The sequence below is a fragment of the Artibeus jamaicensis genome, unplaced genomic scaffold, assembly GCF_021234435.1.
Source record: "Artibeus jamaicensis isolate MK-2021 breed Jamaican fruit bat unplaced genomic scaffold, CSHL_Jam_final contig_384, whole genome shotgun sequence".
NCBI lineage: Eukaryota > Metazoa > Chordata > Mammalia > Chiroptera > Phyllostomidae > Artibeus > Artibeus jamaicensis.
In genome coordinates, this window is record NW_026521810.1 from 14,408,783 (window position 1) to 14,433,962 (window position 25,180).

At 49.0% G+C, this 25,180-nt stretch overlaps 2 protein-coding genes and 1 pseudogene across 2 annotated transcripts; all 3 read right to left on the minus strand.

Moving 5' to 3' along the window:
• Positions 1 to 666: 666 nt before the first annotated feature.
• On the minus strand, positions 667 to 10,900 carry VAMP5 (vesicle associated membrane protein 5). The gene is made up of 3 exons (XM_037159739.2): positions 10,659 to 10,900; positions 3,887 to 4,024; positions 667 to 3,467 (listed from the first exon to the last, which is right to left on the minus strand). The coding sequence occupies exons 1-3, from the start codon at positions 10,659 to 10,661 to the stop codon at positions 3,258 to 3,260; spliced, it is 351 nt and encodes a 116-aa protein (XP_037015634.2). The 5' UTR covers positions 10,662 to 10,900; the 3' UTR covers positions 667 to 3,257.
• Positions 10,901 to 12,854: 1,954 nt separating this feature from the next.
• VAMP8 (vesicle associated membrane protein 8) lies at positions 12,855 to 16,305 on the minus strand. Its single transcript, XM_037159741.2, has 3 exons — positions 16,189 to 16,305; positions 14,507 to 14,665; positions 12,855 to 13,305 (listed from the first exon to the last, which is right to left on the minus strand). Exons 1-3 carry the CDS (start codon positions 16,189 to 16,191, stop codon positions 13,165 to 13,167), a joined length of 303 nt encoding a protein of 100 aa, XP_037015636.2. The 5' UTR covers positions 16,192 to 16,305; the 3' UTR covers positions 12,855 to 13,164.
• A 6,425-nt stretch (positions 16,306 to 22,730) lies between these two features.
• Positions 22,731 to 24,044, minus strand: LOC119059895 (tetraspanin-17-like; annotated as a pseudogene).
• Between the last annotated feature and the right edge of the window lie 1,136 nt (positions 24,045 to 25,180).

Consider the following 25,180-nt stretch of genomic DNA (forward strand, 5'->3'; position numbering starts at 1 on the left):
GGTGGGTAGCAAACCTCCCCAACCAATAGAGGGATATTTGTTGGGGAACCCGGGGCCTTACCAGCTCATGAGACGATCAGTGTGACCTTAAGCCCATTGCTAACTTCTCCCCTAGCTCCTGTAGGGGCTTGAATTAAATACGTAGTTTGCATCCCTGGCTACCCATGAGTCTTCTGGAGAAGAGGAGAGGTTGCAGCTTCAGGAGGAAAAAAAAGTCTGATACTTAACCCTCAAAGATTCTGATTTAACTGATCTAGACCTGGGTGTGATAGTTTTATAAGTTCACAGGTGACTCCAACATGAGGCAGAGTTGAACAGTAAATGATTTGGATGATACCTACCATTTGCTTGGCATCTAGAACGTTCACTGATGGATGGATATTTTATACACAGTATAAACCTCACAATTGTCCTGGGAGCTAAGTGTTGTTATCCCTTTTTACACACAAAAAATCCAGGTGAGGGAAGTGGCTTGCCCAAATTCACATGGGATCCAAATGAAGGCCAAGTGCTCTCCCCCATCTTTCCCAGGGAAGGAAGACAGTAGTACGCCCAGTGGAAGTGTTACAGGTCAGGAGCCAGCCCAGAGTGAGTCTGCCTCAGACCAGCCTGTAACTTTTGGGTTCTTGCCTTCATGCAGGAAAGATTTCACAACACAAGTCCAGGTGATTTTCAAGAGTATGTTTATTAAAGCAGGGAACAGTGAAACAAGGGCTTAGGATGGAAGAAGCAACAGGTGACAGCCCGGGAAGGCCTGCTTTGGCTCCCGAGAAACATTATGGGAAAGAAGTGAACTGAGGCAGGGCTGCTTTTAGCTCACTGGAAAGTCAGAAAAAAGGGGGGGTGCTTTGGGCACAGGTTCAGGTAGGTCAGCTTGGGACAAGCTGCTGCTGCTACCCATTGCTCCCCTGGTTGCATGTCTCATGTGTTCCCTTAGAGTTCAGGAGATGCATGCCTATGGGGCGGGGTGAGAAGAAGGGAAAGGCACCGGGCCGAAAGGGAGAGTGTGTGCTAGATCCTTCGTCTTAAGGTTTTAAAGGCTAGGAGTTTAGAGGAGATCTTAGGGAAGGAACTCAATAGAATATTCATCAGCTTTTCCAGGTGTGTCTTCTCAAGGTCACAGTTTCTATTAATTGGGCCAGGAGTCATTAGTCATTGAAACTGATCCTGACCTGCCACCTGGTTTTGCTGCTTTTCTGGGCCTGGAGCTGCAATGCTATTGAGGCCTAGATATTTTCTCTAGGGAGGAAAGGTCAGGAAGGTCTAAACTGCATGGCCAGCAATATGACAGGGAAAGAAAGGCCACCCTGTGGGTGAGGTCTGGCACCAGTTTTGCCCGTTGCTAGGCACCTGAAGCTTTCCTGGTGACCTTCTGTACCTGGCTGTAAATTGCTCAGTCAGTTTGTTCAGCTGTCCGTCTCAGTTTCCCCATTCTGCTTGGCAAGAAATTTTCCTCGCTCCCCTCTACTCTGCCACTGAAATCATGAGCTCTGTGAGGGGTCCACGCAGCTCCTGGGTTTTTTAGTTTCTCTGTCAATAGTCCTCCCTCTACCTAATAAGAAACTTTTCTTCCATCCTTGACCCTGAATTCACTTTCCCACTCCCACTTGAGTTGGAAATGCAGTTAAGTAGCCTGAGGAATGTGCTACCGTGTTTCCGCGGTTTTGAGGTTTCAGTAGGGCTTCCTTCCTTCTTCTGTGGCCTTTACCCAAAGATTTTTTTTTTCCTGTGGTCACTGAAGTCACTGCCTACTTGGCCCTGTTTGGCCCTGGAGCTTTAAAAAGCTCAAATTCTCTATTTTCTCTAAAGTATTTTTTACTTTTTATCTATTTTTAAAGATTTTATTCATTTACTTCTTAGAGAAAGGGAAAGAGAGGGAGAGAAACATTGATGTGAGGGAGATACATTGATCAGTTGCCTCTCACAGGTGCCCAACCAGAGACCTGGCCTGCAGCCCAGGCATGTGCCCTGATCAGGAATCAAACTGGTGACCCTTTGGTTCACAGGCCGGCACTCAATCCACTGAGTCACACCAGCCAGGCCTATCTTTTTTTTATTTTTTAATTTTAGAGAGACAAGAAGGGAGAGAGAGAGGAACATCAATTTGTTGTTCCACTCATCGATGCGTTCATTGGTCAGCTGCTTCTTGTATGTGCCCTGACCCAAATTAAACCCCCGACCTTGGTGTATCAGGATGACGGTCTAACCGACTGAGCTCCCCAGCCAGGACTTCCAAATTCTTTCCTACAGGGTAAACCCTAGGTCACCCTTTGTGACTGTATCACAGCACCACAGTGACCCTTTTTGTTTCCACTGCCACCTGCCTCATCTGTGATCTGATGTAAAGCTTGATGAGCCCTGGCCGGTGTACCTCAGTAGGTTGAGTGCAGGCCTGCAAACCACACGACTGCGGTTTGATTCCCAGTCAAGGCACATACCTGGGTTGCAGGCCAGTTCCCAGCAGGGCACTCACGAGAGGCAACCATACATGGATGTTTCTCTCCCTCTCTCCTTCCCTTCCTCTCTAAAGATAAATAAATAAAGTCTTTTAAAAAATGCCCACAGAGAAACTAGAATTTTTTTAAAAGAGCTTGATGAAAAACATGAGCAGAGAAACTGGGGAGGAGGAAGTCTTCAGAGAACAAAAAGTCTATCTGAAGGTGAGAGCCTCGTGATATAAAAATCTTTGAAGTACTTTCCTCTTTTCCATCCCATCTGCAGTGCCATTGGTCCTCGGAGCCTCCCCAGAATGAATAATAACAGCTTTCATTCTCAGGGAAACAAGCTCAGAGGGCAACACTTGAAGGGTCTCATTTGGGGGCAGTTGTGCATTTACACCTGTCTGTGTAGGGTTGGATCAGTAAGGAAGTGAGAGGAAGGGGCCACTTCCCAAGAATAGAGCCCTTCGGTTGGTAGCCTTTCTAAGTAGCTTAAGGGGTAAACACAGAGCAAAATGAACAAACCGGAGACTTTGAAAGACACACACCCCACCCACCCACCAGCTGTTAATCAAACAGCAGCTTTTAACCAAGCAGCAGCATTTACTGAGCTCCAAGTGGGGCAAGACTGGCATGGCCAGTGCAGCAGGCTGCCCTCAAGGGCCAGTGTGTGGCGTGATAGGAGATGCAAAGGTGCACACTTTGGAGCTGCCATTGGGCGCTCACTGCAGTGGCTCAGGTGGGAGCAAATGCCAAGGTTCTTTGGAGACCAGAACCAGTCACTGAGGCCATTTGGCCTCTCCTCCAGGCCCAACTGGGTCAGTCCCCAGGCCCTGAGGCAGCACCTGCATCCTGGGCCTGTGGGGCACTGCTGCCCTCACTTGTCTGTGGGAGAAAGATGACCAGCAACACAATCAGGATGATGAGCAGGACAATGCCCACCGCCATCCCCAGGTAGATACGCCATCGGATGTTCTCCCAGCGCTTCTTCTGGGCCAGGGTCTTGGTTGTCTTGCTGAAAGCTGAGCTCTGTGGATGCCCCCAGACACAGGATGGGAGTTAGTGGTTCCACAGAGCCCCAGAGCCAGATCCTCCCAACCCCACCACAGCAAGATGTAGTCTCCTCCTGCATCCTTCCCCATACACCCTGCCCTCGGATCCTCCCAGCCTGACTCCTCCTGGTCTCAGACACCGGTGTGGCCCTTGACTTGCAGCCCTGTGGGTTTGCCCCTAGTTAACAGTGTCAGTCCTCAATCTTGGGGAAGCTCCACAACTTCAAACTACGGCCTATCCGTTGCATATCTAGGCTAGGGGTGCCTCAAGAAACCCATAGGCCCACACTGGCCCTCAGATCCCCCAGCAAGGGCCTGGAGACCCTGAGCACAGCGTAACAGCTCCCTCTGACGGCTCCTAGCCTCCCCACTTCCCTGCTCCCCCAGGCCTCGCACCATGTCCAGGAGTTGGTCTGAACGCTGCTCCAGCTCTGCCAGTTTCCCATCACGCTCCAGGACCTTGTCAAAGTTCTTGAGCATGATTTCCTTCACCTCGTCCGCCTGCTGCTGGCACCGCTCCAACTCTTTCCCTGCCTGGGTACCAAACCCAAGGTCAGAGCTGAATGAACCCCCAACCTGGCCCTCATCTGGTCCTGAGACCTAAAGGTCTCCTTGCTCCCACTGTGTGTGTGGGCATGCGCACATGTGTGTAATGTATGGTAGGGGAAACGGCTCTCTCGTGTAAGAATACTTACTATATGTGTGGAGTCAAGGGCCGGCCTCCCAAGCGTGTACGGCTCACCTTGGTCTCAGAGGCCCCTCTTCTTGCCCATCAAGGCAGGCCCTAGTCAGCCTTGGTTTCCAGCAACTCAGCTTCCTCTAAGGTGCCCCCAGGATGGGACCTTCCCAGGACCCCACCCTCCCACAAAGGAAACACTTTGCTTACCTGCTCTAGGATGGCCTCTAACGAGTGCACACCTGCCCTATGGCTTCCCCTAGCAGAGAGGAGGAACCAAGCTACTTGGTTAGAGGCCAAAAAGAAAAATCTACTCCACTGAGCTAGAATGGTAATTTCGGACCATCACACATCATAGCTTCTGCCTAATCCACAGACACCAGCTGAGATCAGATCTCCCTCCTTGGGCCTCTGACTGGTCAAGCCAGTTCTGCCTTCTGGCCTAACCTGCTCCTACGTCAGTGCTTGAAGTTGTCTCCCTTTCTGCCTGGAATCTGAGCCTTCCTGGCCACTGACCTCCAGCCTTCCAGCTAGCCAGGGTCTTCACTGGGGTCCAACTCACACAGATGAGATCAAGTCCTGGGTCCCCCAGCCCAGGCAGCAGCTCTAACTGAAAAAAGTACCCAGCTCGTTTCAAAGGACTAAGAAGGGAGGTGCAGAGTCTGAGCTGCGGGGCACTGAGAGGATGGGGCGAAGAAAAAAACTTTAGGTCACAAGAAAGGAACTGCGTTTTGGACACATGCAACTGAAAAAGACCTGGGGCAGGAGGTCCTGGGGAGAACAGAAGGTCCAGGAGCAGGCCGAGGCGTGGGTCAGGGAGACGAACACAAGAAGATTAACGAACCACATCGATTCCCTCCTCCCAGTCTAGACCCCTCGCAGCCCATCCCTCTTCTCATCTCCTCCCCACAGATCATTGGCCAAGCTCCCTTTCCTGCCAAAACATATCTCCCATTGTCTGCCGCAGACACTTTGGCACTAGACTGAATTCCACTTAAAACCACAGAAAAGGAAGGGATACAGTGGACACTGAGGACCACCGCCTACTCGGGCAAGAATCTTCACTCAGGATCCTTGAAGGTGCCTTGCACACAAGCCCAGGCACACCCCGTTCGTGATTCCTACCTCCCCACTGGGCCACAAGCTCCCAGAGGGAAGCCAGGGCCCAGGGCCCTTCCTCTGTCCGCCTGGAATCTGAGCCCCGGGGGGCCAGCACAGTGCTGACCATTGCAAGGACTCAGTGAGTGTGTCAGTTGCATTACAGCCTATCCAAAAGCAACCTATTCTCAAGAGCTGTTACCCCAGTGTGTTTATCTAGCCCAGCAGGCGTTTCAAGGGGTAGCATCTGAAACCTAAGCAGGTCAGTATTTGTTCACGAGCTAGAAAAGCAGTATTTGTCTCAAAAGGAGACAGCAAACCATGGCAGATGGGTGTGCTCCCAGGCCAGAAGTAGAAACTGAGGAACAAGGAGGGGTAACAAAGAGAGCGGGGAAGCTGCACTTGTCTCTACCTGCTCCTCAGTCAACGATCATCAACCCTATCACGACGACTAGATTACTCAACAAGGTCCTATTATTTGGAGCCTCTCACTTTATTTTTAAGATTTTATTTATTTTTAGAGTGAGGGGAAGAGAGCGAAAGACACATCGATGTGTGAGAGGAACATCAATTCGTTGCCTCTCGCGTGCTCCAACAGGGGACCTGGCCTGCAACTCAGGCACGTGCCCTGACTGGGAATCAAACCAGCAACCTTTTGGTTTGCAGGCTGGCACTCAGTGCACTGAGCCACACCAGCCAGGGCAGAGCCTCTCGCTTACAAACAGTCCAAGGCATTCCCCACATTCAAATCATCTAAGGCAAAAACTTGGAAATGGACAAAGATTTAAAAATGAGAGTCACTATGAGAGATCAGTAGGATGTTGGATATTATTTTTTCTACTCTGAAGGCTACAGCTGTTGTTATTTTATTCTCCGACGTGGGGTGACGTCGGGTCACATTCTCTAGGAGAGCTGGCCATGCCTCCCACTGTAATCCGCAGCCTCCTTCCCCCACTGGATGCCAGGCCCGTCTGGACTCAAGGTAGGTCCAGGCCTACAAGAACACATCCACTCCAGGAAACATAGAGGACTCAGGCTCAAGTTTCTGGCCCTCCTCGGCCCCACTCAACTAAAGAACTACAGGATGTGGAAGGAAATATCGACCAGAGTGAAGGCCAAGCTGCCTGCTGCCACATTGAATTCGGACTAGTGCCCGGCACACAGGCACTAGTGGAAAGCCACATGGAAAATATTTTCTGAATGAATTGGACCTGTTCTTAGGAAGACACCTAAAGGCTGAGGAAAGAGACATGTCTGACACAATCAGAGAAGAGTGAGGAGTTACACTGGGAGATACAAAGAGTGAGTGTTGGAGCTGCCTGCAGAGGGATGTTTCCCGAGAACCTCCACAGACAGGGTGGGGTGAGCCCTTGAAGGATGGGGTGGAGCTGGGGCATCCCGGGCATGGAGAGAAGAGACACACTCGGGACAGTGAAGGGCCAGGCAGAAGGCAAAGGCAGAGGGGCAGGGCGGCCCAGAGAAAGCAGTAGAAGTCAAGAAGAGAAAGCTCACTTAGAGGGAGGAGTAGAACAAGGGCTAGCGTAGGTTTCTGAGCCAAGGGCGACACTGTAGAAGTGTATCAGATAATTTCTCTGTTGGTGGCAGACTGGCAAGGATGGAAGTGAGAAAACTTAGAGCAGACAGGCCAGCCAGAAGGGGTGAGAAGTGCCATCAGCAAGGGTGTGAAATGTCTACCAGGTGCGGGGGGGGGGGGGGGACATAGAGTGTAGAGCGGATGGGTAGGGGAGAGAGGCACTGCCAAGCCCTGCCAGGGGCCTGAAGGGCTTGAGGTGGTGAGCCAGGGGGAGAGGGGAGCACCAGTATGCTGCCAGACAGAGGGTGGTACATAGACATGAAATGTTCATGACAGTGACCCTCTATACAGAATTTCCCTCCTTCGATGCTCAAATGTCCCCTCAGGTTTCTCCAGGCCAAATGTTCTTAGTTCCTCTAAAAAACAAAGCTCTCAAAATCTCCCCATCCTAACTCTCTTGTCTCCGCTCTAAGTTAGTGCCTAAGAAACCCTATTGTAACTGTCATCACAGTGGTCAGATGGACCTGCGCAGCGACCAGGTGTATCAACTCCTTCCTCACCTGAGCTCAGAGACTAGGATCAGGGCTCTCTGCATGGCAGCCCTGGGTCCCTTCAACTCCTGCCTCTGCCCCTGCCTCATCCACTCACCAGAAGAGTGACTGAAGACTGTGGACGTGACCTTTCTGACCTTCCACTTCCTCATCTATAAAATGGTGACAATAATGTCTACCATAATGTTAGCTAAGACATGTGACATATAATAAATAATATGCGTAGCACAATTCCTGACACACACTAGATGCTCGATAAATAGTAGTCCAACTTTTCCTAGTTTTATTTATTTCAATTTTTATTTACTTTTAGAGGGGAAAGGAGGGAGAAAGAGAGGGAGAGAAACAGCGATCAGTTGCCTCTCGAATACCCCCAAATGGGGACCTGGCCTGTAACCCATGTGGGACCCGACTGGGAGTCGAACCACTGACCTTTTGGTTTGTAGGCCTGAGCTCATTTTATTGAGCCACACCAGGGCCAGTTTTTTTTGTTTTTGTTTTTGTTTTTAACAGATCCCAAGAACTGCACAATACTTGTGCTAAAAAAAAACCTTTTAGCCCTGGCTGGCTTAGCTCAGTGGATTGAGCACGGGCCTGTGAAGCAAAGGGTCGCCGGTTTGATTTCCAGTCAGGGCCCATGCCTGGGTTGCAGGCCAGGTCCCCAGGGGACACATGAGAGGCAACCACACATTGATGTTTCTCTCCCACTCTTTCTCCTTCCCTTCCCCTCTTTCTAAAAATAAATAAATAAAATATTTTTTAAAATAAAATACAAATTAAAAAAAAACCTTTTAGATGTTTTTTACAAAACATACAGCCAAGCAAGCTCCTTCTTATGATAAACTTGTGCCCTTAATTTTTTCTAACCTACATACAGAACTTTACGTGGGTCTTTGAGGACCTGCATCTAGTTTCTTTCCATCGGGCGCTACAGCACAGGTCGCAAACACAAGGCCCACGGGCCCCATCCAGCCCCCCCACGTTATTTCCACCCGGCAGCAGCACCAAGCTCTCGCTGAACTGGTACGGAGTAGTTACATTTATACAGTCCTAAAATTACATTTGGCCCTTTGAAGGCAACCGTGAGGCCGATGTGGCCCCCGGTGAAAACGAGTTTGACACCCCTGCTCTACAGGCTGTTGAGAAGGTGTTATGTCTTGATGGCAATGACAGCCACCACTCAGTGGACACCACTCTGAGCTAAGCAGTGTTGCTACCTTTCTGTTACCTTTATCTCATTTAATAATCCTCGAAACAACCCAATGAGGACATTACTAGTATCTCAGTTTTATAAGAAACTGAGGCTCAGAAGGGATAAATCGTCCACTCAGAGTCACAGAGCAAGTGAGTAGAAGTCCTGGGAGTTGAACCAACATAGATTCTGAAGATCACATTCTTTTTTCTTTTTCAATGACCGCATTCTTTTTTTTTAACCCTCACCCAAGGATATGTTTATTGATTTTAGAGAGAGAGGAAGGACAAGAGAGAAACACTGATGTGAGAGGGAAACATGGATTGGCTGCCTCTCTCACCGGCCCCAAATGAAGATCAGACCCACAACCTAGGTACTCGCTCTGACCAGGGATCGAACCCACAGCCTTTTGGTGTATGGAGGACACTCCAACCAACTGAACTACCTGGCTAGGGCAAAGATCACATTCTTAATACTTGTGCTAAACTGAATGTAGGCAAAGAGAGGCCAAATGCTTTAGCTGGCTGGCTAAAGACCCACCAGGCCTTTTGATGCTGTCAACCCAACTTGTTGCATGTGAAAGAGGCCAAAACCCAAATTCTTTGGGAAGCACATGAGAGAGGACTATCTATAAGATGAATGAATTCACATTATTACCCATTCTATTTCCATCTTTCCCATCACGGTTCCTACTCTATCCCTGATACCCTTCCATCACCATGTCTGGTACAAAGAAAAAACAAGAAATATTTGATTAAGTTGGAGAAGAGAAAGGAAGAAGGATCAGGTGGGGAAGGGGATGGGAAGAAGGAAGGGAAAGGGCTGGAATGAAAGAACATAGCAACGGGGACAGGAAATGGGACAGGGAGAGAGATCTATGTACCCTTCCCAATCTCTGATCTACTATTTGCCTCAACCTGTGAGTGTTCAAGTGTCCCAGTTTCCCCCAATAAATTATCCTACCCTCAGCCTTCATTTCAGGAGCTTCTTCACCCCAACTGCTAAGGGTCAGCTGGAAGCCCACCTCCGTCCCTGCCTGATCCCTTGCCCTGCATGATGGGAAGTGGGCCCTGGACTCCGTCCCATCCTCAGAGCCACCCTCAGTTTCCTGGCATGGCCTTAGAGCTCAGCACTACCTTCCTGCCCAGCTTCCTCTTCCTGCCTCCAGAGCCCTGGCGGTGAGGCCATCCAGGCATGGCGACCCATAGCTGGGCCCTTCCATCACACCTCTGCCAGCTTTTCTGCAGCAGAATCTTAAAGCCCGGAGCCTGCTTCCTGTTGGGCCCATTTTCCCAAGGGGAGGGGAGGACAGCAACTGGCACCACCTGTTCCCGACACCTTTGCCTTGGAGATGGCAAAAGAGGACAGAGGCCAGAATCTACAGCCTGAGTGGTGGATGACTCATCTCAGGAATGTGTCCCTAGATCAGGGTTACGAGGGAGTCAGGCCTATGTCACACTCTGATAACTTCAGTGGAACTTTGGTAATAAACATCTTTCTCTTTCCCTTCCAGTAGCCTGCCATATGCTGGCTCGATCTCCAACCACCTCATCTGCTCAGGTTTCCAACTCCCTGGGCCAGGCCTGACTTCTCACAGCCCCAGAAAGGGCTGGAGGTCGTCAGTTGCCTACCACTTCTCAGGAGCGGGTTCTGAGTGCCGGGCAGGTAGGTCTCTGCAGTTCTATCTCCTGTAACCTCACACGGACCCAGCAAGGCAGGTGTTACTGACCCACTTCACAAATGAGAAGGAGGCTCAGGGGGGTTACGTGACTTTCCCAGGATCGCACAGCAGGTAAGTGGCCATCACCAGAACTTCAGTCTGACTCTGAGGCTGATGTTTGAAACCACTAGGCTCAGGGAAGTGCGAGTCAAGTATCACTCGCTCCACGCGGGACAGGGGCAGCCACGGGACAGAGGCAGCCTGATAGGGCTCACTCCACTTTCCCTCCCCATCTGCAAGGGCAGTGGAAGCTCCGGCCCCAGCTCTGCCCGAGTGGTACCTCGCCTGTGGACCTGCGGTCCCTGGAGCGCCCCCGCCCTTGGACTCCTCTAGTCACACACACTTTGCTCACCCTGTGCCCCTCTCCCCGCCCGCCCCACCCGGCCCGGGCCCTCACCATTGCTGCAGTCGCTGCCCGGCTGCTCCAGCACCTCAGCGGGCAAAGAGGCTCCTACACCCGAGTGGAGAGGAAGCGGAGGGGCAGAGAAGGGCGGGGGGGAAGGCGGGGTGCGCCCCGCCTTCCCCAGCAGCGGATACTAAGTCCAAAATCGAAAGCAGTCTGCTACGCTGACCAGGGTCCTTGGGGTGCCTCCTCCGCCCAACTTCAGACGACTCCCCAGCCCCTTGCCCTGGGGCTGAGCCTGAGCAGCCTGACACCAGGTCTACGTACTGGCAACAGCCCGGGGGCCCAATCTATGAAATGGGCGCGGTGCGGGAGGGGGCGGGCCTCAGCCAGGTCTCTCTGGGGCTGCATCCAAGGTCAGATGGATTGGGTTTACTTGGGGAGGCCCGATTCATGCACTCAACAAGCAACTGTGTGAGCACCATTGTCAGGCACGGCTGGGCGCTGGAGACGCCTGAGACATCCAGGCGGGGGTCTTTGCCACCCTGATGAGGGTCTTTGCACCCCTGGTGAGCGCATCTCACCCTTAACCAGAAACAGATCCCCCCAAAGTTTTGAAACTAAAAAAAGTTTATTCACAATAAACATTATGAATGTATTCCCTGCCGCTGAATTGTATGTCTTTAACTGGTCAAAGGTATGTTATGTGAATTTCATGTTTTTTAATTTCAATTAAAAAACAGACCCGTGGTGGGAAAGCGCCAGCTCTAGCTTTCCTGTATTTCCCGGGAGGACAAGTGCAGCCCCGCCCAGATCTGATCCTCCGCTTCAGTGACAGGACGTGAGAGGCTGTTGTGCTTACTGCCCCCCCCTCGCCCCTCCCGAGGTGAATCTCCCCATCCTCATCCTCTCCTCATTGCTGCAGGGGTTCAACAGTCACCTGTTGACCCCACCCCGTGCCACCACCTACACCTCAAATGGGGCCCCTCTGGCCTTCCCTTTCCCCTCTTCTCCCCTCAGGCACATTACCATTGACCTTCCCAAAGGCCCCCCTTTTTTTTTTTGCTTCTGTAACTCATTTCCTGAGCCTAGGCAGCCCAGCTCGCTCACTTCTACTACTTCCGTAGCTTTCTAAATAAGCTTTCTCCTAACATTTGAATAAAATACGTGGCCCCTCTTGAGGAAGGGCGTTGAGGTCTTCCCTCTCCGTCCGGGGCTGGTCCCCTGTGAGCACAAACCCAGCCCCCACCCTAGACAGGCTGGGTCTGAGGAAGAGGATTCGCCCAGTTCCTTGGCCCTAAAGTCCAGCAGTGGACAGAGGACGGCCATCGTCTCGGCAAAGACTGGCCGGAAGTCTGTTCTGTGCTTTCCTCCTCCTCCCGTTTTTGGTGCGGTACTAGTCCCAGATCCTGTCTCCCAACGCTGCCCATCCCACGGTCCTTCCCCGAAGTTTGTTTTCAATTTTGGAAAACCTGTGGGGGAAATAGGGACAGAGATAGCAAGAAGCCTTTCCCCAAACTAAGACAGACTGCGCACTGGAAAGAGTGACAATGGCAGTGCAACCTGGCGGGGAGGAGGGAGGCACAAAGACAGAGTCCCTTTGTCCTCAGAGGGGAAGGAGAGCCAGAGGCCCTGTCCTGCGATGCTGACTGTGCTCAGCCGCAGGCACTCGGGAGGGATGCTCGCCCCCTGAGAACAGCTGAGCCCCAGTGGCCCTGCTCAGTCCCAGAAGGGCAGGAGCAGGCAAAAGACCCATAGAATTGGCAGAACCACAGAAGGAAAAGCAGTCCAGTTCCCCTGACCCTGACTCTAGGCTACAACAGGGCCACGGAAGAGAAACGGCAATGATGGGAGAGACAGGAGGCCCTTCACCAGATTCCTGGATGTACAGCCCAGGGAGGCCTCATGTCTCACTTAACATTTCCATCAGAAACGTAATGAAGGGAAATGGGAAGACCCAAGGGGGACACTCAGGAGCCTTGCATACCATCCAAAAATGCTGTGAAGGTTTTGCATATTCCATGTGCCAAGGCTCCCAGAAAATGTTCTTGAGTCCTGTGATCCTGAATGGAGCAAGAGGGAATAAAGAAAAAAGGGAGGCTCCATCCTTCTTCTCCAAAACTACACTCTCCCCACCTCCAACAACTTGGGACACGAATGGGAGAATCTCAGCCAGAGGGTGTCCTCGGGGATAAAAAGGACAAAGACCAAATACAAAGGGAGAAAGCGCCTCACAAATGTTCACAAATGTAGGGATACTGAAGGGTCTTTATTGCCCACCAGCCACCATCAGTGTCCCAGCCACATGCTGGGCTCTCCGGGTCTCTCCACCCAATTCTGAGGACACACGAAATGCAGCCACACTCCAGCTCTCTCCTTGCGGGTGACCAAGGTCCTTCCTGGGGCAGGCAGTGTGTGGCAGAGGGACCTCAGAGTGAGGGGACAGAGGACTGAGCAGCATTCCCTGTGGAGTTGGATGGGAAAGAGGGCCCCTCTGGACGCCCACCATGGAGGAATGCCAGGAAGAGGAGGGCAAGGTGGGAGGGGCTCCCTAAGTCACTTAGGGGATGACACCAGAGACAAAGAGCGCAATTAAGAGGATGATGATAAAAGCAACCACGCAGATGAGGACGATCATCTTCACATTCTTCCACCAGAACTTCCGAGCCACCTTCTGCGAGGTTGTCTTGAAGTGCTCGGACTGTAGGGAATGAGAGAGAATGACTCAGCGCCTCCTCCAGCTGGAACGAAGGGACCAACCCAGACCCGCACGCCATACATCTAAATATTTAAGTGACAAGTTGAGGTAACAGACTGGTAAAAAGAAAGCGTCCTGTCCCCCTACCTTGACAAATACAGTACTTTCATGACCATCTGCTGGGCTAAGCTTAAATTTAGAAATCCTGGGCTCCCCCTGCAGGCCCCCCCCCTCTTCTCACCCCACATTCACGCACCCTGTAGGAACCTTTACACGTGCTCACACCTGGGGTTGTGCCACTGGCAGCACAATCCGCCCCTTGGGAGGGACAGGGACCGTGACTCCTTGCCCCGTGGGGCTGCAGACATTGGAGAAGGGGCCAGGGAAATACGGTGGTTGGAAGGGAGGGAAAGTGCTTTCTCTCCAAACTGGAGGCACAGAAACTAAGTTTCACTGGGCCGTCTCCCCAGGTCATGCTGTGGAAAGAAGCTCTAAGTCCCAGGGAGGCAAAGGGGCTATGCCCATGACTACACGAAGGACTCATAGAGCTGCAGCCAGCGTCTCCCCATGGACAAGGCCCTTCAGGCTCCAGACTTCGTTGAACTTTAGGGTTACTTCCTTCCTGAGCACCTGGCTTTGGCCCCTGGCTGGAGACAGAGAAGAATGAGGTCTAGCGAGATGTGTGGGGCACACTATCCCAGCCTTCAGCTAGCAGAGGTCACCGTCAAAGAATGTCACTGCTCTTTTTCCGCTTCTTTATAAAGATGGCTCAGCAAGCCTTTACCGGTTTTTCACCCCCTGCCTCATAACTCCTGGAGAAGGCCAAAGGCCCTAGGAGGATTTTCCAAAGCCAATATTTTGCCCCGGGGGAGGCCAGGTTCGAACGATTGTCAGAGGCAGCCTTCAAAAAGAAAATCAATTTCACAGGAGAAATGCCTGGATTCACTACTCTGTCTCAGAAAACGCCTCTGTGGATCAGCCCCAGCCACCAGCCCCAGTCATTGGGCCAATTCCCTGGATGAGTACCTATCAGTGGAGTAGAACAGCATCAGCAGCCGGGGCTCCGCCTACGTCAATTCCCAAAACAGGTAAAGAGGCTGACCTCCCTCCTGTTCGTTTTGCCCCCAATACCACCAACCCCCAAATTCTCTAAGATCTTCCCTCCCTCTCTTTTCTCTTGCCCCCAGTGGGTTCCCCATCTTACTGTGGCTTCCAGATCCTCTGTCTTGTTGCGAAGGTGGTCTAAGTTTTCTCCTCGGGCCAGGATCCGCTCCACATTCTGAGTCATAATATTCTTGACTCCCTCCACCTCACTCTGCAAGTTCCGCACTCGATCATTTCCTCCACCTCCACTGGCATCCTCCTGGGCAGCAACACAGGGGTTAATTAAGCCAAGCCGTAGAGGAACTGAGACTCAGCATCAGAACCCGGAGGAGGGGAAGGTCTAAGATGGACTTTAGCATTTTGTAAAGCCTGAACTCTTTACAAAGAGAAAAAAAAAAATAATACTCTTACTGCACTGAGATGTGCTGTAAGAGTAAACTACACACTGGACTTCAAAGACTTATGAGAAAAAGAATATAAATATCCCACTAGTCATTTTGTATAACGATGACATGTTGATTAATGTTTTGGATACATTGACTTAAATTTTAAAATTGATCAAATTAATTTCTTTTTTTAATTAAAAATTGATCAAATTAATTTCTTTCTTTTTAAAGATTTTTAGACTAGACTAAATCAAACTTCTTTTCGGGCTCTCGGGGCCTCTAACAATAAAGAGAAGCACAACACTGAATCCCTCTCTCTTCTTCCTTGCTCCTTAAAGAATGTTAGAGAAGATATGCGGAGCTGGTGTCTCACAATGCGGAACCCCCCAAACTATTACCAATCCTCAGATCCCACAGAGTCCTCATCAAAAACGCCCATGCTGGCCGGCAGAACACCCTCACCTGGCCCAGTCCTCCCTCTCCTCAGGCAGCTGGAGAGCTGCTCAGGCACCGGCCTCCCAGCAGCCTAATTGCTGTGACCCAGAGCACCGGCTGGGCCACCAGGCTCCAACTCCAAGTCCCTCACAAGGCCCCATGACAGAGCCGTTGGGCCACAAACTTCTGCTTCCCCACCACCACCGCCACTCAGCACCATGTGCAGGAACCAAGCCCCTTAACTATCACCAGCTAAGCAGATATTAAATAAAAACAGCAGCCTGGGCATTGGGGGAAATGGAGGGCAAGTACTCCCTGCTTAATACTTCATTCTCAGGCTTCATGATAAGGTTTTTGAACAAGGAGGGAAAACATTATGAAGCTCCTCCCTTCCCTGAATCTCCAGACACAAGGGCAGGGAATGGGTGCAAAATACATGATTACAGATAACCAACTTCTGGTTCATTTACAAACCCTTAGTTCTTGCTCATGTTTATAGAGAGGGGACCAGTTCCTTGTACTCTGAGAGACAAAATCTTTGGGTTTCTCTATAAAGTGAAAGGTGGAGAGGAGAGCTTCTGTCGCTGGGCTGGAGTCTGACTGGGAACAGCAGAGGCGCTGCCCAGGAATGTCACACACCAGGCTTGGGGCAGAAGGGGGGTGCGCGAAGTGGAGGAGGAGATGAAGGCCCCTCAGGCAACTGCTTGCCTGGAATCCGGATTCCCCACCCCCACCGAAGCCCTGTTCCAGGCCCTCACCGCGGCCCGGGGAGGGAGGGAGTAGAGAAGGAGCAGGAACACCAGTTTGGACAGCTCAGAGCTATTTGCAGCCAGTTGTCAAAGAGAGGTCACAGTCAACACTGGCCCGGCCCTCTAACTTGCCACCTACTCCCCTTTCCTGATCCCCAGCCCCTTCTGGCTTGTCTTAAAATCAGCCCCTTCCTAGTTCCCAGCGCGCTCACCATGTCTCAGCAGCTCGGGCCTGTCAGCAGCAGAACTCGCTTAGTTTGTTTCCTCCCGGCCGCCCTGGGTTCACTTCCTGCTTTCTCCAACTTTCAGCCCGCCCCCTCCCACTCCGCATTCCGAGCTGTTCCAGCCACACCTCACGCAGGTTCCCCCAGGTAGGCGGCTTCTCCACTGCCCTCCCAGTCTCCTCCCAAACCAAGGCTTAGGCTTAAAGCAACAGGGCTCCCCAGCACCTAAAGTCTACTCCATTGTCAGGTTTCAGAAAAGAAGGAGGAAGCAGCCCTCTCAGGTTTCCTGAGACTAGACCCCTGATATAGAAAAAGCTGCCAGCTTCCTTTTTTATGTTCGAATGTCTGACCCCAATTTTTGGAGACTTCAGTCATCTGTAAGCACCCTGCCAGACCCAGTTCACATGGAAGCAGCAGCCAGATACGAACATTTCTTGCTGGACAAGCCCTTGGTTCCGTGTCTGTGGGTGAGTAGAAAGCACTAATTCCCCAAAGTCCAGAATGCTGTGGTCCTGGGTGCAGGTATCAGAGAGCTGTGGGTTACTCATGGCATGACCCCGAATGAACCTCTTTGCCTCTCTGGGTTTTGCCGGTGCTAAGGCTGACCTCAGAGGGTGGGGTGAGCAGTAAAAGTAGAGCGCGGCGTGCAGTGTGCCTAGCACAGAGCCTGCAGCGAAGAACTGTCTAGTGTATGCAGCAGGAGATGATGTGAGCCAACCCCTGCCTTTCTCCCAGAGTTCCAAAGTCTTGCATTTCCCCTCAGGGACCACCATCACTGGGGATGGTGAGCCAGGTCAGAAAAGGTGAGAGAACTGCCCTGTGGATCAGAGAGGGGGTCCAGGCAGAAGGATTTCTCCACCAGCTTGGCTCCAGGTCACAGAAAATCCACTCTACCTGGATGGTACTTATTAAGACAGCAGAACAATAACGGACATGCAGAAGGAGAGGAACATTATTCCTGTCCCATCCCAGAAGAAGTAACGGTTCCCAGGGAACATGTCAGCTACTCTAACAAATACTTTAAGGGGTCTAATAAGTGTTGGACCTCTGTAGCATCTTGAGACACTTTATTCTAATTTATAATGAAATCTTATCCCCAATTAGATAAGATTATTACATTTTGCAGACTTGAATTTTGATGAACAATACCAGCCTGCTTTCATAGAGAATATGGCTGCCCCCCTCCTTGCCACTGGTAGAAAGGCTGCAATGTGGCCAAGTGGGGGTGGGTTCAGAATCTTGATTCATATGCACTTGCACTGTCTGGTCCGGAGGCCACCGGCCACAGGTGATTGTGCAGCATTTGAGATGTGGCCAGTCTGCACTGAGATGTGCTGTAAGAGTAAACTACACACTGGACTTCAAAGACTTATGAGAAAAAGAATATAAATATCCCACTAGTCATTTTGTATAACGATGACATGTTGATTAATGTTTTGGATACATTGACTTAAATTTTAAAATTGATCAAATTAATTTCTTTTTTTAATTAAAAATTGATCAAATTAATTTCTTTCTTTTTAAAGATTTTTAGAGAGGGGAAAGGAGGGAGAAAGAGAGGGAGAGAAACATCAGTGTGCGGTTGCCTCTCAAGTGCCCCCCACTGGGGACCTGGCCTGCAACACAGGCATGTGCCCTGACTGGGGATTGAACCAGTGACCCTTTGGTTTGCAGTCCTGTGCTCAATCCACTGAGCTACATTAGCCAGGGCTGATAAAATTAATTTCATCTGTTTTTATTCTCTTTTAATTAGACTAAAAAATTTTAAATTACAAATGTGGCTCAAATTATATTTCTTTTGACATGCTGATCTATACCTTAATATTTATGTGACCCTGGACAAACTTCTGTAATGTCTCTAGGACTCAGTTACTTAATTTTCTGTGCCTGGCATTTAGAAACCCCTCAGGAAATGGTGGCTATGGTGATTACTATTATTAAGAGTTCCAGATACTAAGATGGGTGGTAGGTAGGGGAACAAGAGGGGTACCAAGAAACAAAAGGCCAGAGTAGGATTTCTGAGGGGAGCAGGGAGCAATAGAGGAGGATCCCCAGGACAGAAATCGGGGTTACAATAGTTGAGCTGTTACTGAGGTCTGCTATGCCACCACCTGCCTAGGACATACATTGGTATCCTGAGGCAGTTGACACTTGGCCTGGACCCCACAACCATCAGGGAGATTCCAAAGTGGACACAGCTGGGCCTGTGACCCATTCACCCTCACCTCCACCATGCGCAGTGCCTATGGGCTTGGCCTCACTTGTGCAAATATTACAATGCTACCCTTTGTCATGACAAATACCACTTCGCCACTATCCTTACAAGGGGAGATCTTTAGGAAGGCACCCAATAATATACTAGGAGCAGAAATGGTAATACGTGCAGGGTACAAGAAGAGAAACAAAATTCATTGATTCTTTTACAGTCAAGGAAAGCTCTGTGCCAGGCGAAATGGACTGTCGGTAACTTCCAGGAAAAGATACTGAAGGGTCTTAGAGCTCTCACCGCTGACAAGGCCTCTTTGGTCTCCAAACCCCTCTTTGTTACACTACCGGCCGCCCCATCTGTGTCATCATCACCCCCATCTCTCACAATGTGCTGTCTTCCTTTCTGACAGTGCTCTTAGGACCTGAAGGATCTACCCTTTGCCATCGTCCTCTTTTCTGGCTCCACACTCTCCTAGAGAAACAGTTCTCTATGGGGTTGATTTTGCCCACCAGGGGACATTTGACAACTGTCTAGAGACACTTGGTTGTCACACCTGGGGTGTTGGTGGGACAGGTGTGCTACTGGCTTCTAGTGGGTAGAGGCTAAGAATGCTGAACTTCCAGCAAGGGAAAAGACATCCCTCCCAACACACAACAAAGAATTATTCAGACCAAAATGTCGATAGTGCCCATGTAACAGAACCAATGGGTTCGGTCGCTCTGGGTTCTGTTGCCAGCTGCCAATGAGAACTGTGACTCCCAATGGCAGTCTTACGAAAAGGAAAGGAACTATTCAAAAGTTATACAGGTTTAGAATAATGGCAGAATTCTGCTGTTAAATATTACTCCCTTTAGAAACAAACAAACAAAAAAAAACATGGGAACAATTATAATTGAACAACAATTTTTAAAAAAAGAAACAAAAACCACTCACAAGCACACAGTTTTGTCCTCTTTTGCCAGACCAGGCCAGTCAGAGGTATGGTCTCTCAGGAAAAGAAATAGAAATCTGCAGCTTAGCTGGGCAGAATCCCGTCTGTATCTCAGCTTCCTCTTGTCATCTGTGCTTGGCTACCTAGGCTCCTGCTCTAAATCCAAAACCACATCTTCATCATAGGCCAAGGGGGATCCTTCTGCATCCTTTCAAACTGCAAAGGAAGAAACCCGTGAAACAACTCTGGTTAATTGCCTACTTCTGGTCACTATCTGTTTTGCCGGGGAGTCCCTAATATTTACAGGAAGAGCCCATAAATAACTTTGGGTAACTGCCCCAACTTTAATTTAGTGCCTCCTGTCATATATCTGTTTAACAAGAGGAACAAATGGAGTTTGGAGCAAGATAAGAATTTGGGCTAACAGACCCCTACACATACCTAAGTTTGGGTAAATCATATCCCTTCCCCTAGAAAGCTGGCACCACCTTCACCCATCAGTCAATATGTAACTTCTTCACCCCCACCCTGCCAACTATCTAAGTCCTCAGAACAGAGAACCTGGCACTCTTGTCACCCTAGCATTTGCCACCCTAGCATTTGCCACGCCTGCCCTTGCCAACCTTGCTCTTGCCTTTCTCTTCCATTAGAACACATCACCAATAAACCATACTTGCACACTAATGGACCAGGTTTCTCCCATAACAATACCTTTATGATTTCAACAGCCATTTATGGACAAGCCCCAATCTGTATCTCCAGCCCTGACCCCTCTCAACTGCCATTGCTGACTCTCCGACGCTCTGCAAATGGACAGTCCATAGACACCTCTAAGAGCCAAACTGGCCCCTTTATTTTTTCTCAGTATTTCTCCTCCTGGGTAGTAAGTGCTCCCTTTCGACCAGTGTCCCAAGCTAGGAATCCCTGAGCCATCCTACACCTGCAGTGGGATATCATCAAGTCTAGACACCTTCTCGGTTATGTCTCCCATATCAACACCCTCCTTTCCACACCAGCTTCTGCTTCCTGGGCAATGCCAACATTATCTCTTTGGACAATCCATCCACCTCCAGCCTGACCTTTATTTGAAAAAAAGTTTTAAATCTTCACCTGAGGATATGTTTATTGATTTCAGAAAGAGAGGAAGGGAGAGTGGGCTAGAGCAGGAGAAACATCGATGTGAGAGAGGAATCTCAATTGGTCACCTCCTGCACACTGCCTGAACAGGGATCAGAACTGCAGCCTTCCGGTGTACATACAGGCTGATCCTCCAACAGACTGAGCAACCGGGCTGAGGCCAAACTGACCTTTCTTTTCCCATCCATTTCACATGTTATTTTCTCAAAACACAAATTTGAAAATTCTCCACCCTGCCCCCAGGGTGAAGCCCAAATTCCCTAGCCTGGCATTTTCAGATTATCAACATGCTTTTCCAAGCTTATCCCCTAAAACTCACCCCACACCCCTAGTCGTACCAAATTACACAACCTTCCCCAAGTACACCATTCCCTTTTACGTCTTTGCTCAAGTGAGCCCTTCTCATGATGAGTAAATATCCTCATCACTGCCCATGGAAAGTCGATCCATATTTAAGACATTGCTTCCATGAAGCCTTCCAGATTTCCCCACTGAAGTTAACTTCTTCTTTCTGACCTCCATTACTTTATTTACCTTTTATAGAAAAATATGCTGTTTTGCTATGAACCGCATACACATTTGACTCCTTCAAGACTCTAAATTCTGCGAAGGCAGGCAGGGGCTGAGTCTTTACTTTGGTGCCCCTCGTAGAAAATAACATGTGCCCTGTACATAGTAGTGTGGAGGAAAAGGGGCCACAAAGGCTCCTTTCAGCTGATAGGCTGAAGGGAAGCCGGCATGGCAGCCTTACAAACTCAGAGACCTGAAATAACCACAAAGGATAGTCTGAAAATAAAACTTATTAACTAAAAGCAGGTTATGGCTGGCAGTCATTGCCCTAGGCTAATATCTTCCATGGCAAAAGTCAGTCTTAATTAAGCTTGTGTATTGTCTTTTGCATCCACCGTAATTGTTGACTGTCAACTATTCTGTACCCACCTGTATAAAAGAAATATGAGTTTGTCATTTTACTTCTTATCCGATCCCGAATGCTCCCTCCCACTTTGCTTTGTCCTGCTTCCCTGATCTACTACCAATGGATTTCATGTAGCCCCTCTCTTTTGATTGTAACGTATAAAATAAGGTGCAAAACTGCATTTTCCGGAGCATTTTCTCAGCTCGTTGAGGTTTTGCTTCCCAGCGATTGTCATCAGTTTGGCTCAAATCTACTCATAAAAATTCTTCCAGGTTTGGGCGTTTCTTACACTGACGACAGGCACTCACTAAATGTTTGGGGTATTGAACTGAGAGAGCTGAAAGAGAGCTTCTTTTTCCACAGTGCAGACAGAAAGATAATTTTTAGTATATTTTTTAATTTTTAAATTACAGTTTACATTCAATATTATTCTGTATTAGATCCATATATATAGCATAGTGGTGAGAAAATCACATCCTTCACAGAGTGGTGCCCCTGATGTTTCAAGTACCCACCTGGCCCCACACATAGTTATCGTGATATTATTGAGTATATTCCCTGTGCTGTAACTTACATCTCTGTGACTGCTCTGTCACTACCAACTGTATTTCTTAATCCCTTTACCTTCCTCACTCCCCCCCATCCCTCTTTCCCCAATCTGAGTCTGTTTCTATCTTGTTTGTTTATTTTGTTCTTTAGATTCCACATATAAGTGAGATCATATGGTATTTTGTCTTTCTCTGTCTGACATATTTCACTTAATGTAATACTCATTAGGTCCATTCATACTGTCACAAAAGGTTAAATTTTATTCTTTTATGGCCAACTAGTATTCCATTATATATATATGTACCACAGGGTTTTTTTTTCTTTTTCAGAAACAGCATTTAAAAAAAAAAATTGTACAGGGCCCGGCACAAATAATGCCCTTTTCTTCACCAAAATCTTTTATTACAAAATCATAAGAATGTAATTCTGTAACACAGCAATATCACATTCAAGCACACATATAATATTTTAGGTGAAATGTTCAAATTGCTGTCCAGCCCATGTGAGACATTCGCATACCCTACCAACCACTCTCAAGCAAGTGTTACTTCTGCCGGACACCATATTTTTTTTCCATCACCATTTAGTCACCTTATAACTACGCCCCACAATCACCACACTGTTGTCCACATCTGAGCCCTTTTTCCTTTCTGTTCAATTGCTCCACCCCCTACCCTCCCCCACCTTAGCTGTCATCCCGCTCTCTTTCTATGAGTCTGACTCTATTTGCTTTGTACCACAGCTTTTTCATCTTTTTTTGAGGGGCAGGGGGGTTCTGAAGGTTTTGTTTATTTGAGTAGTTTGTAGCCATCATCATGTTTGATTCTGCAAGGCAAGCAAGGGAGAGAAAATTCTTGAACTCATTTTAGAGTCTGAGACATTGAGGCTGAAGCAAGCTCCTGGAACATCAAGGTCACAGCTAATAGAGTAGAGAGCTCTGAATCTGCACGAGGCCCTGTCTCAGGCAACAGCAGGTGCAAACTCCTGCCCCACACCACCATGCAGAGAGGCAAGTCCAAGCCAGCACCCTTCCTAGTCCCCTGGAGAGCCCACTGCCCCCACAGCAAACAGTGGCTTCTTGCACACGTGCACACTGCCACATGCACTCTCCAAGCACACAGGTCCAGGACAGGCAGCTCAGGCAGAGCCATGTGGCTTTCTCAGAACACACCCAAACAGAAGCCCTACATGGGGCTCAGGTCAAAGCAGAGATACCTCTTGCAGCCTTGCCCATCACACTACTGTGTAGGGTTCCTGGGTAAACCAGGCAGGTAGCCATGGCCAGTGTGGCAGCTTCACCATTTGGCATTCACTGCCTTGATAATGCTCATGCAGTTCTGGATCAGGCAGATGCCACAGATATGGAGTAGGGCTATGCCCGCAATGACACAGGCCACAATGATCAGGGTGTCCTGTGGTCACTTAAACTGGCCCACTTAACCTTTAGTGTGAATAGAGCCCCGCTGATCTGGCTCCAGTTTGAGCCAGACATCATAACGACACTGGATGTTGAGAATATCTTTCATAGGGTCCCTCATGAAACAGGAAAAGGGCACCCCCCACAGGGCTCCTGGCTGGGGTTCAAGTCAGTGCAGTTGAAATAGATATTGAGGTTCCAGTTGTTAGGCCCTTGGGCTCCCCAGCAAGACCAGTATTACTGAGCAGAGTCAATGAAGTTCTGGAGGTCAATGTTGTCCTGCTAGGCCTTGATATTGTTGTTGATGGAAAGGTTGAGTTGTTCTTGTATCTAGTTTTTGAAGATGAAGGCCAGGATCCCTGTTACCACCTCCAGGAAGAAGATGAGGCTGAGAAACACTTGAGCAGGAAACTGTTTACCCCGGGGGCCCAATGCAGCCAGCAATACCCAGCACCAACATGACACCTCCAGCCACCACGAACTGCCTCACCGGAGTCAAGGCCTCCCAGATCTGTCAGCACTGAGATGTTGGAGAGAATGCCCTTCTCATGCCCAGAGGCCGATGGCCAGGAATAGGGCTCCCGGCACCCAGAAGACAATGTTGGACCCAGACAGAGTATTTTCCGCAGCAGCCAACATCGGGTTCCTGGAAGTACTGGTCCTTGCTGGGCACGGTGAGCAGCATCCCGCAGGCTCAGTGACTGTAGCCAGGGGTCCAGGTCCACCCCTCCACTGGCCGCCTGGCACCTGCAGCTTCATGGCCAAGCTCGACTCATCTATTGATGGACATTTGGTTTGCTTCCATATCTTGGCTATTGTAAAAAATGCTGCAGTGAACATAGGGATATACATATTTTTTCAAATTGGTGTTTCAGGTTTCTTTGGGTATTTTCTCAGAAGTAGAATTGCTGGGTCATAAAGCAACTCCACTTGTAATTTTTTGAGGAAACTCCACACTATTTTCCACAGTGATTGACCAAGACAAAGATACTTTTTATTAGCAGAAACCTTTAAAGAAATTTCTTTCTTAAATTTTGGATTACTTTGTGAACAAATTAATGCTAAATGCCATGGATCTTTGTATGTTGGTCTTAAAAGGATAAACTGAAGATCAACCCCTTGAACCAAAAAAATTAAGATCATGGAATGAGAGGTGTTCATTTATTAGCTGTATTTTTCTTACTTAGAATGCTCTCAGTTCATCGAAGACTATTAAGAACTTTTAATCTATTTAGTTAAATAAACTTTTTCCTTAATTTTTAATTTTAGCCAGAAGGAAGGGGAGGGGGAGGGAGAGAAACATGGATGTGAGGAAGAAGTATCAGTTGGCCATTTCCTGCATGTGCCCAATGGGGGACCAAACCTGAACCTGCAACCCAGGCGTGTTCCTTGACCCGGAACCAAACAGGTGACCCCTTGGTTTGCGGGACGACACTCCAACCAACTGAGCCACATTGCAAAGGCTATTAAGAACTTTTCAAAAGACTATTAAAAACTTTTGATTTCCCTCTCTCTTCTCAAAATTGTATTCATCATTCAAAGCCTGTTTTTTGAAAAAACTACTGATTTCTCCAGTCTTAATTCATTCCTTTGTCAGTGCTCCCATAGCACTTTGAACTTTATTTAATATTTATGATTTTCTATATTCTACTGTTATTCTATTATTTCTATAGTTTTTTTATCATTGTTTCCTCACCCTGAAACTCCTGTAGAACAGAGGCCACAACTTAATTTGTCCAGTTCTTGGCACATAGATCACAAATGCTGAACTAAATGGAATCATCTAATTTTGAGTGGTCCTAGAAGAGCTAGCCCAAACTT

Excerpts from the sequence above, each read along its gene's own strand:
- VAMP5 (XM_037159739.2), bottom strand. Across the intron at positions 3,468-3,886 it reads CAGACCAACTCCTGGACATG|AGCTCAGCTTTCAGCAAGAC; the intron begins GTGCGAGGCCTG and ends GGGCATCCACAG.
- VAMP8 (XM_037159741.2), bottom strand. Across the intron at positions 13,306-14,506 it reads CAGAGGATCTGGAAGCCACA|TCCGAGCACTTCAAGACAAC; the intron begins GTAAGATGGGGA and ends CATTCCCTACAG.